Source organism: Poecilia reticulata, chromosome 21, assembly GCF_904066995.2.
Source record: "Poecilia reticulata chromosome 21, P_reticulata-male-v2, whole genome shotgun sequence".
Classification (NCBI taxonomy): domain Eukaryota; kingdom Metazoa; phylum Chordata; class Actinopteri; order Cyprinodontiformes; family Poeciliidae; genus Poecilia; species Poecilia reticulata.
The window spans coordinates 11,329,018-11,341,124 of record NC_088850.1 but is presented as its reverse complement, the minus strand read 5'-3'; the positions used below and the strand labels follow the sequence as shown (position 1 = coordinate 11,341,124).

Here is a 12,107-nt window from a genome sequence, read left to right as displayed (position 1 = left end):
TGCTGCAAGCCTGCACAACCAGTTCATTTGGGGTGATTGGTCCTGAGAGTTTTCACTCACTAATGACATAATGTTAAAAAATGCATTGTTGTTCAAGTCTTGTGTACAAAAACAGGTTATGTATGTTCATACCGTAGTACACAGCCTGCTTTTTTTTAGCTTAATACTAGTGTAAATGTGAGTCAAACGACAAAGTCTTCCTTTCAAGGGACCAGATCCCCAAGACTCAATCGTCATTGTTTTGGCAGCTCAAGACTAATACCAGAGTTATTACAAATTCCAATGACAGTCCAGTAGTCCAGTGCTGACAAATAAATCATGTAGTAAAATTACAAATACGCCGCATGCTTTCCACAAGGGTTATGCCAACAAAGGAGGGCTGCCAGCCTCTTTTGGAATCAATCTTCCAGCCACAAAGGCAGCTGTCTGAGCATGTCGGCTCTCTTTGTTTCAGGACAAATAAGCAGGAGACCAAACATTTATACGCTGTAGATTTTAAGCTCAGGTGAACTGACCCAGTTGGGCAAAAGAAACCATCAGGTAATTAGCACATTCACCACAGCCTTCCTTGCCTCTAGGCAAAACAAAACAGGTCAGGGCTTGGATCCTGACCCTGAGGTACCGAGATCCTGCTACAATTAAAGAGACTTGTTTTAAGGCGAGTTAGTCACTCAGGCTCAACTTGTGAGTTTTATGTTAAAAGTTTCCCTAACAAAGTTAACAACCAGAGGATTGTGGCAAAGGCATCAAAGGAATTAATCTTACTTGCTTCTCGACTATCCACAAACTGTAAATTGCCTTAGCAGAAACTGTTGCAATATATAATTACATTTCATGTGCAAACATTTTAGAAGTTGTGCTTAATCACCACAAACTTCCTAAGCGACACCCTGATTTATCTGTGATGCACTTCAACTGTTCCATCACTTGGGGCTGGGGGTTGTTTCAGGCTCGAGGTTCTACACACTCAGCCCATCTCCATCAAGGTGAACTTCTGAGCTAACTGACAGCTTTGACACTTTTTCACCCTCAGTAGGAATTAGAGTTGCACTAAGATTGACATTGCAGACACAGTGGCTGTTTACAGAGATGATATATAATATCCATCCAAACAAAAGACAAAAAGTGACTAAACTGAATGTAAGCTTAAGCATCTTGCTTAATTTTATATTTAATTAATGTAACACAAATAAAAACAAGACATTTCAATTCACAGTTTTTTGTCAATTGAAATGTTTTCTGTGTCAAAAATACAGAGCCTTATATAAGCATGTATACCTCATTTACCTACTGTTTCACATCTACTTATGCTATAATATTAAGTTATCTATATTGCCAAAAGTATCTGCTAGTCTATCATGAATTTGAATTACATCCCATTCTTAACTGAAGAAAATGTAATAGGATGTTAGCCCACACTTTGAAGCTCTAACAACTTCATTTCTCCTGGGAAGGATTCCCACAACAAACATGTTCCAATAAATGTAAAATTCTACCAAAAGAAAAGTTGTGAGGGCGGGCAGACACTGATGTTGGACAAAAAGTCTTTGCAGTTATCACTTTGATTCATCCCAAAAGTTTTGCATCAGTTTTAGTTCAGTATGCTGTGCTGTCAGTCCAAGCTCACTATTCCATGTATTCATTGACCTTGTGTGGAGATCTAAAGCACAGCTGTGTTGGAACCGGAGGGGGGCCATCTCCACTGCACCAAAAACTATACCTAATACAATGCAGCTAGGTAAATGTTATTCTCAGTGTTTACAATGTTAGTTGTCAGCCCCAAATAGCATTATAAGGCAGGTTAAAGATTGCTGTTGTAACATGGCAATATATGGAAAAGATCTTTTGCAAGGCACTGCATTTGGAAAACAATCCACATTTCAATTTGCATATATATGGCAAGATAACAACCTTACTCATTAGTCCATCCTCTAAAACTTGTAACATTTTCCTCTCTTTTGGCATGTCCTCTCATTTCAAGTAATAATTCTCCAGCATAATCAAATTAGAATGGCAGAGAGATCCACCCAAATGCGGTGGGAAACTTTGAGCAGCAGAGTTGTTCCATCTACAAGGGATGTTTACTTAACTGCTTGTGTCTCACCAGTACAAAAACTAGCACAGAGATGTATAGAAACAACAGCGTGCAGAGAAAGCAGGAAGTTGCTGCATGATAGTCATCTCAGAAAAAAAGCCTCCATCATCAGCTTTTAATAGGCAGAGACCCCCATTCTTTACTGCGACAGAGAAAGTCAAACACTTTGCTTGCTTGTGATAATAAACATAATAGGCTGCTTTTCTGAAAGAAAAGACGCAAAGAAGTGCAAACAGAAACCAAAATGGTCCACATGGAAACAGTACTCTTGCCAAATCGAGAGTTAGTGTCAGTTTAAAGAACAGAAACTTGTGAAAAGAGAAGACTTCTTCTCTCTTTTGGTGTTAGCACAGCTAAACTGTGGACAGAGGGGGGTTTCTATTGGGATTTTCTTTTTGTATCATCAGCAAATTGTTTTTTGGTTCATCTAAATTATGAATTCATGTAAACCTTTACCATCTAATATGATTGGTAAGGGACGCAGGAGATAGAAACAATAATATTAAATGAAAAATAATAAGATGAGTAAAAATACAAAAACTTAACTGAATATGGAAAAGAACATAAAATAAAAAAAACTGATGTATATAAAAATTGCATTAAAAAGTGCAAATTGGTTAAAGATGCCATCCTTCAATTTCTATGACCTATTTGCCATGATGATGAGCAACAACACTGTTGACACCATGACCTTCTTAAGGTCATGGTGTCAACAGTGAATGGTGGAATCAAATTTCGGATCAAACATACAAAAGTCTCCTCTCTACTGTTGGGTTAAAATCTATGTGGAGGAAAAAACAAACCTAATTTTAGTAAATCACTACAACAAACCACCAAGCGAAGTTCAGTCTATACCATGTGGGAAAATCCTGCACATTTTAGAGCTCAGAGTAAGGTGTTGCCTGACCTATATTTCTTTCGTCACGCATTTTTTTTCTTCTCTTCCCCTATATTCAGCTGCCAAAACTTCACAAAGTGGCAGGACAGCTGCAGGCTCTCCTCTCCACCTCCTACTCATCATTCCCCTCATCCGCTCCCTTCTTCTTCCTCCGTTCACATCCTCATCCCCTCTTCTGCACTGGGATTCAGGCTCAAGTCCCAGTCAGCTTTATTTCTTCTCTTAAGCAGAAAAATCCACCCTGATTATTTCCCTTTTTTCTCCACAGCTCTCTGTACTCAAGATGACCCCTTCCGTAACTAAAACATGCCCAGAGGTGACTCTTCTTACTTTGTAACTTACTTACTTACGTGGTGGGAAAAGGCACTGCTCTAGTCATAAATGTATGTTCACTCATCGTAGGTATGAACATGATTTTGAGGAATTTTAATTATCTATGAAAACTAAACTTAAATTTACTCTTCACCAATACATTGCTTCCAGCAATTCTTAAATTTAATAATTGCATGCACAGGTAGCATTTCTTAAAATCTTTCTTTCCAAACATTTGGCATTAAATTATATTAGACCAAGTATTTCCTGCGTTCCGTCAGGATTCCCAATATTTTTTCTCTTTGCTGAAAGTCAGAATGATATTTCAAGCTTGACTTGGTGTTCTTACACCTGCAAACACTGATCTTTTTCTCCAAAAATGGACAAAAAACTTCCTATTATAAAACGTTACGAAATTATTGAACAAGAAAATAATAAAGCTAGTCTCTCCAAAAGATGTTTTCAGCTGTAACCATAGTGATTTGTTTCACCTTCAATAATGACAGTCTTAGGTTCAAGTCAGCTTTTTTAATCCTGCAACTTTTGTGTCAAAGGTTTATAACCGTCTCAAATTATTGCCAAACTTCTTGTTGTAAAAGCTAGCTACAGAGTGCATTGCTAATGCTAGCCTGACCAAAAAAATCATAAAAATAGTTTAGATTTTCCATCCATCCATCCATCCATCCATTTTCTTGCACCCTTTTTCCCTCAGTGGGGTCGGGAGGGGTGCTGGTGCCCATCTCCAGCCTAGTTGAGATTTTGTTTCACTTATTATACCTTTTTTTCTGTCGTTCAATAAGTTCATTCAACAGCAGAATTTAAGTGGAAATTAACAATAACAGTCTTCACCAGGAATTTATATTTTACTTTCAAGTTGACCAGCACTACAGCTAACTTAAACAAAATAGAACAAAATCTGTATCTTTTTGTGTACTGCAGGCTAATATTTATAAAAAATAAATAAATAATGCAGCAAGGTCATGTGGAACAAGACTTTAAAGCACCCTCTCTTTTAGGCCTACAGTGTCTTAATGCTGCACCAAGCTTGGTCCTCTGCAGCAATACCAGCAGCATTCCACCATTCATCCGCTTGCAGCTTGGCAACCAAATGGGTTGCCCCACTACCCTACATCCTTGTGAAAAGGAACCCCTCACTCTTTCTGACGGATCTCCGTTACACTACCGCATTCACTTCTACACAAAGTCTTTGCAGCCTTCCTAACACTTGAGGACATGCTCTTTCAGCTACTGCTTTTCCCTGTCAGGTTTTTTGGCTGGTATCTGGCATCCCGGGTAGTTGTAGATTCTTATTTCAAATTTGAATGCAAACAGCCAGAAAAGTCGTGAGGTAGTTTTAAATGCAAATTATGATGCTTGTGTTTTAAAGCATACACTTACCATGTCCAGCTCTTGGGAGACTTGGCGCTTGCGCAGCTCTTCCATCCGGTCGCTGACGTCACTGAAGCAGGTGTTGTAGTACTCGGAGTATTCCTGGGCAAGGTCGTCTATGTTACCCAAAGAGCCATCCTGTGGAGTCAAAGAAAGTGGATGGGTTAGTATGGGAACGAAAGCACCCTGGGAAACAAAAGCCAAATTCCATATGAAAACAAAACAGATCTGGGAAGTGCCAACTCAGGTCATTACATTACTAAATGAGCAGTATATTTAAATGTCCGACCATTAGATTAAGATTACATTTATGTATTTGAGATCTACATGCTACTTGTCATGTGAAAAAAAACAAAAAAACAGCCTCAATACACTTTGATTTGTTATAATTTTTCTAAACTAAGCACTGAGACTTACAAGCCCAAACATCCAAAAATACACTCGAGGGTGAATATCAAGACAATGAATTTGTTCTTATCTAGCTCCATTCTGGATCTCAGATGAAGCCAAGGTTTGTTCCTAGGTTCTGTCTTTGTTGAGGCTCATTTCAAGGATGCCCTTTACCTCCTCAGACATTCACTCAGCTCTGAACCAAACACATTTTTCCTGCTGGCTGTGGTTTAGATCCACACAGTTCCTGCCTTTGTGGGGGAAAGCGTGTTTGGGAAAGAGGGAGGAAGCAGCATTCAAAACAGTGAAGACATTACCCGACTGAAAAGAACACTCGCTGATTACAATGAGCAACTGTAAGAGGTTGTGACAAGAAACAATGTTTTAAAGTAGCTAGGATTCGACTGGAATTTGTTGCATCATGTTTTGGCCGTGGGACATAGACTGATGGATTCCAGTCATTAGACAGTTAAATATTACAGATGCACCAATTAATTAACTAGATATGTTTGCATGGCGGCACAGTTGGTAGCACTGCTGCCTTGCAGCATGATTGCCCTCTTTTCAAATCTCAGCTTGTCGTCTTTCTGCATGGAATTTGTGAAGCATTGTTTGTTCAATTTAAAGTCATATGTCAATACACTTTAAATCAGTTTACTCAGTTCATTATTTGACTTGCTGATCAGCAATCAGGGCCAGTCAAGGAAAATGAGACAATTTTGATCTCTGGTTGATTGTAGAGATGCAGTCTTTATTTTACCAGAAATCTGAATTGCCCAGTTTTCTTCTGATTCGCTCTGTATATTAAATACATCAAATCAAAGAACAACCTCAATGTTCAGTCTGTAAGCACATAAACCAAGCGCAAGTACTTTGATGGATTTTCTTTTTCTAAGTTTGATAATACTTAGATAAATGATAAAGAAGCATCAGCTGTTCTGCATGAGTGTCCACTCATGCAGATCAGCTGATGCTTCTTTATCATTGTCAAGTCCATCATTTCATTTTGGGTTCAAAGTTACTGTTGCTATTAAGGAACATGTAGCACTTTTTTATCTGTTTGTCACAGACCTAAGAAAAAAAACACATCTGGAATCTGTCACAGCAGAACCGACAGACCAAACAAAATCAATTGTAGCTCTAACAGAGAGATTATTGCAGGGACATGAAGTAACCTCTTGTCCAAAGTGGCATCAACGGCCATCCACCGCCGCTTGGCTTGGTTAAAATATGGGCTGTTCTGGCAGTGATGGCCAGCTGTTGAATATTCATCAGTGTTGATCTAATCTGTGCCAGGCAGACAGCTAGCATTGAGTCAGTGAGCAGAGTCCGAACAGTATACCTCAGTCTCTGTTTTTCTGAACCGGACTCCCTTTCTGGGTGCCAGGCCACAAATGAATGGATCCCTGTGAGTGTGGGCGAAGGTGCCACACAAACATACACACACACCCAGACATCTACACACAAGGGCATAAGGCCTCACTCAGAGATGTCTGTCTCGTCAGGGAAAATGCACATTGGCATGCACACCCATGGAGGCAGGGGATTTAAAACACATCGGACCAAAACAAACTGAGGCAGCCCAGTTGTAAACAAAGCGGCTCAGTGGAATAAAAAGTAATGAAAAAGTGCGCTTTAACAATTTGATGAACACAACATTTCCGATATAAACACCTTTTTTTTTTCTGCACCGGGCTGGCAAGGTTCTACATCGTTCCACCCTCCTCATTTGAGAAGTCGTCTTTTGTCCAGACATATGGTTTGGGATGATCAAGCATCCCTGTGGGAGTGCTCCCTGACACAGCAGACACATGCTTTCTACTTCATTCCTCACAATGACAAAAAGCATGCTCTTGTTACAGAGCTCCACAAGCTAATAACCAGCCGCAGATGGAGCTAATCTATTTTAACAACAGGCATCAAAGCTTTTCTAAAACTTTACCAACTCCAAAACGACAGAGTTCTACTTTTTGGGAGCTTCAAAGTAAAACGAAAACTAAACATTAAGTTCAAGAACAAAAAAAAACAAAAAAAAAAGTCTAAAACTTGGATAAAATATCAAACTCTCCCACAGTGTCCAAAGACTGTGTCATAAGTTCAGGCTAAACAACTAACCTCTGAAATAATCAAGCATAATCTAATAATCTAAATTTGTTTAAGAAATAATATATTCAGACTTACAAACGTGCCTAGGCCCCATGGATATTTGAAATATTGACTAATGCTGCTTTAGCTGACGCAACAGCCACTCCACCCTGGAAGTAAGGGGAGGCCAACTCCCCATTATGACTTGAACAAAGGCAACAATAGCTCCACAGAAAGCAACACCCATACAAGAATGCGTGTGATTTCATTTGTATTTACAGTAATGGGGAGGTGGGGGTGCCTCATGTTATGAGCTCCATGAAAACGCAACTCCCTTTGAGGTTTGATCCACCTATGCTTTAAGACTACATGCAACTCACTAGCTTCACAGAAGACTGTTGCGCAGTAGCAATAATACTGCTGCTATAAATTACTAAGTGATACACACCACACAGCTTTCATTAAATATTGCCTCAGATAACTGCAGATAATTAGTATCTATGTCAATCACAGAAATACATTTCAAGTTTAATATTCCTTATGAGCAAATGTGCAGCTGAAAGTAGTTGCAGTTATTTCAGGATTTTATATGTTTAAATCTTGGATGCAATAAAAATTCAGTCAGTGTGACTGACTGAAAAGTGCAACATGTTCCACAAATAGTTCTTAGAAATCTTAGCTCTTGTGTTTCATATATTTTTAAAGTGGATTTAACACAATCACATTTTAACAGAATCGCATCGAAAACAAACATGTTTTTCTAGTCTACAGTCTGACTTAAGTTTTTCAAAAATGACAGAAAAAAAATTTACAAATGAAGCCATCTTGTTGAAACATTACATGCAACAGATTTGTAGACTATGAGACTTCTGTAATTATGCTGGATAACAATCTGGAACTGGCACTGTGTGAAGGGACTTTGTGCTGGCGGCCAATAGATCTGTGATTTTTTTTTTGTCTGTTTTTGTTTCACATTAGTTCAGTTTGGTAATAGCATTTCCTTTAAAACAGACCCTTATTATTACTATAATGACTGGTAGTTGATTTTATTAAGCTATTATCTACATTTACAATGAGACACAAACACTTGTCTTACACAGACAGCCACAAATCAAAAATATATCTGCGAAAGATTTCTGTCATTATCAAAGCTTATATAAATCCTGTAATCACAGAGATGAGATGTGCCAACAAACACTATGAAGCTGATAGGAGTAGACTGGGCAAACTAGACAATAAATGAGGATAAATGACATGTTCATGTGTCATGTTTTAAGGTCTGACTAATGGTGCTCGGTTGGGGAATTGGGAACAGTCAGGAGCCAGATGATTGCTGACATTGGGCTTCAGAATTGGTCTTGGGAATCAAAGGTGGAAGAACGTTTAGGAAGGTAAGGCCACAGGCCAAAGCTCAGTCCTTCAGAGAACTTCCTTAGGATATCCGCTTTCGCTAAACAGAGCAGTGCCATCCCAGAAGAGGAAACTTAACTGATCTCTGTCTGACCTAAATAATGAGCCTGGACATGGCAGTGTAAAGTCAAAATGAGGAAGGAACGATAAGGTTGTAAACCAGCCCATGTTGGAACATTTCTAGAAAGGAGACAAAATAACAGAACTAAGGATATTTTGGGCAAGAGAACATTTTTCAATATGGTCTCTTGCTTGAGGTCCCATATGATCATGGGCTTATTAGGTTAACATAATAAAATCCTAAACTTTCAGACCATGAAAAGTTGAGCCCCATATTTACAGTCGAAACTCTGTGTCTTACATAATCAGTAGGCTTCAAATGGACACACTTCCTCCTCCCACGCTGCATTAAACACCACAAAACACTTTTCAAGAAGACAAATTCTCTGCAGACAAGTAAAATAATTCCACAAGGTTTCAGCTCGATTCAGCTTTTCCAGCAAAATCAAGAGAATTATCTAGTGAGGGAGCACAAAGTCACCGTCAGTTGCCTAGGTTTGTAAACTGAAAGTCAATTTTTGTACTTATAGCTTCATTAAGAAATAAAACAGATCTCACAAACACATGAATGGCCCATATGTAAGATTGGTTTGCCAAAAGGGTTTAAAGGAAAGACAGGAATACAGATGTCACCACAAATAGGCCTTAGATGCAAACTGAGACTAACTTATTTGAATTTAAAGAGGTCTGTACTGTCGGCCTCAACCACTTAAAAGTTATAGCTCATACCTCTGCGCCCCAATCTGCTTGTGAATCTTAATTAGTTTGAGGAGTATTAAAATCTGCCTCTCTTAGCTATTCTTATTAAACACACATTACTGACAGGGGGCCCTCGGAAACATAAACAGGCTGACATTCTTGGATTTACAGTCCAAACAAGATGAAAAGTCCCTTAAAGATGCAAATAGTGATTTTATTGGGTGGATTACAGGGTTTTTACTGACGGGTACTTTAATGCTGTGTCTGCACAGCCATTCCAATATTAAGTTCCTAAATTTATTATGCATTCAGACCAAATAGTGAGCGTACTGAGCAAAGTTAGATAACCGTCTGTAAAGATAAGGTTTCATGCGCAGAGGGCCAAGACCAGACTTGCTACAGTGATTTCAATCCAGCAGGCAGGGTCGGATAAACCCAAATTTAAAGGCCATTCCTTTGTCAGGACCTCAAGAACAACAAAAGCTATTGAAAGTCATAGAGCGCTGGTTATATATATAGCACATGTATTTAGTTGTACCATAGATATGGTATTTACTGTTCTCAGGGTCTTATAATGTGCTTAAAGATAGGAGTCAGAGCAGGTTCTTAAGATAAAGTGTATAATAAAGGTCAGTTTACGTAAGACTTCACCTTTGTGTAATCAACTTACATTTCTACAGGAAAATATAACAAAATGCTATGAAGCAATTGACACATTGTTGAAAGCTGATTGTAAATGAAGGCAACCAGTAACATGGTTGCTAGCATAGCAGGTCTTAGCATAGCTGTTAAACGTCACATTTCTCTGTAAAAAAAAAAAAGGGCCTTGAAAAATGCAATCTAATCCTGAATTTTACTTGCCCTGTGCATAAAACTCAGTGGCATATTCTGTTTGTTGTAGTGCTAATTAATAACAACACGCGAGTCTCCATTATGTGGAAGCAAATGCTTGCTGCTTGCTATGCCCCTTCATAACAGAGTTTCTTGGGATGGACGGAGTGAAAATTACCATAAATGATTTGTCTCTGAAAACAGCTCAGCAAAAACACAGAGTTCCTTTAAATCAAGACTAAACACCCACCTGTTTACAGTTACTTTTGAACTATAAGAAATGGAACATCAACCAACACATTTCATGTACATTCATAATTTTAACAATGGCACTTGACAAAATGTAACGTCTCATCGGTCTTGTTTTTGGTTTTTACAACTGTTGAATTTATGATGCGTTTATAATATTGTTATATTTTCACGATGCACTTTGAACTGCTGTCTTCCTGCAGTGTGCGATACAAATAAACCTGATTGATCGACTTGATCGGGGGGTCAAAATTTCAAAATGTTACAATCATTTCTAATTATACGTAGCTACCAAGAAAAGTAAGCTGATATCTAACGCCGCAAGAACCATGGCACAGCCTGGGAGATGAAATAAATAAAATGGGTGAAGTGCCAAAATGATGAAGAGCCATTTAAACATTAAAAGAACAGATTAACAAACAAACGTGTGCAGTATTGTGTCCTCTGGGGTAATAAACATTCACTCCTGCAACTTTTACTACATTTAATATGAACTTGTGATGGTCCTGAGAGCATTGGACTTTGAAATCATAAAATTATTTGTGGACGTTTTCATTTTATTATTATTTTTAGCTCAGATATGTTGTCATACATTTACACTTTCTTAGCACATTTGCACTACAAGCTACTGAATTCTACCAAAAAATAAATAAATACCTAAACCCAAAATTATGCAGTAGAGTAATGAGTACTAAGAGTAATAAGAACAACTTAACCTTAAATGATCTAAAACAGGTCTAATTGTTGCAAACTTGTACACTGTTGAAGTATGGCTGTGACTTGATGATGCTGAAGTTGAAAGACTAAATAAACTTTCTGCAAATTTTTGTTTTTCAGTTCAAGGAGAGGGAAAAACAACAAAGACGAGCAGCGGGCTGAGAGCCATTTGCCTCTAGAGTAATAAATCTGGAGAAATTGCTTGGCAGGGAGCCAGGTCTCCCACCTAGAGTCAGGAGGGCAGGACAGCACACCACCCACCCGTCACCCTCAACCTTTTGCACGCACGCAATTCAGCATTTCCACTCCATTCACATCCTCAGCGCCAGACCAAACCAAATTATCCCCTCAGGCTTTTTCACAGGCTGGGAAGTGACTGCAGGACATTTGGTCGGAGGATCAATCGGATCAAATGTACTGGCAAGAAGAGCCTCAGAAGATCTGATTTGTGAATGAGGATGAAAAAAAAGGAGCTCAGTCTGATTGATGATGACGTTCTAACATTACTGAGGATTAGATAAGGTCTGGGCAGATTATCAGTGTCAAGATATACAAAGGGTTTTAAAAGGCCCGGTATAAAAAAACCACTAAGAAAAGAAGACCTTTAGATGAGATCCCAGAGAAAGTATCACAGCTGAACGAAGCTGTGCACAGCTGGTAAGCTGGCTGAAAGGTTGCTACAATACATTTCCTCCATTAACAAAAACAAGAAAAAAAGACAGCTTTGGCAGTTTGGAATTTTTTGATTATGAAAAACACTCACTGTCATTAACAAAGCACCACTTATCTATCTACTTAATATCTGAGTGCCCAACAGAACTATGGAGCAGAATGACAAAAAGGTCTAAAAGATCAATAATTTAGAACTATTACTAATTTAGGTAGGTGTTACTTCAATATTTTTAAGTCTTTATTAAAATGAAAGTAAACTAATACATCATTGATTATTATAATTGTAATATGTTTTGATTT

At 38.4% G+C, this 12,107-nt stretch overlaps 1 protein-coding gene across 10 annotated transcripts in view; it reads right to left on the bottom strand.

Annotated features, from left to right (window-relative positions):
* Positions 1–12,107, bottom strand: part of sash1a (SAM and SH3 domain containing 1a) — a 192,658-nt gene that overhangs the window by 38,791 nt on the left and 141,760 nt on the right. For all 10 annotated transcript variants that reach the window (XM_081602524.1, XM_008397744.3, XM_008397745.3 and 7 more), the window contains exon 2: positions 4,704–4,832. In XM_081602524.1, coding sequence (XP_081458650.1) covers positions 4,704–4,832 — 129 coding nt within the window. The remainder of the gene's footprint in view (positions 1–4,703; positions 4,833–12,107) is intronic.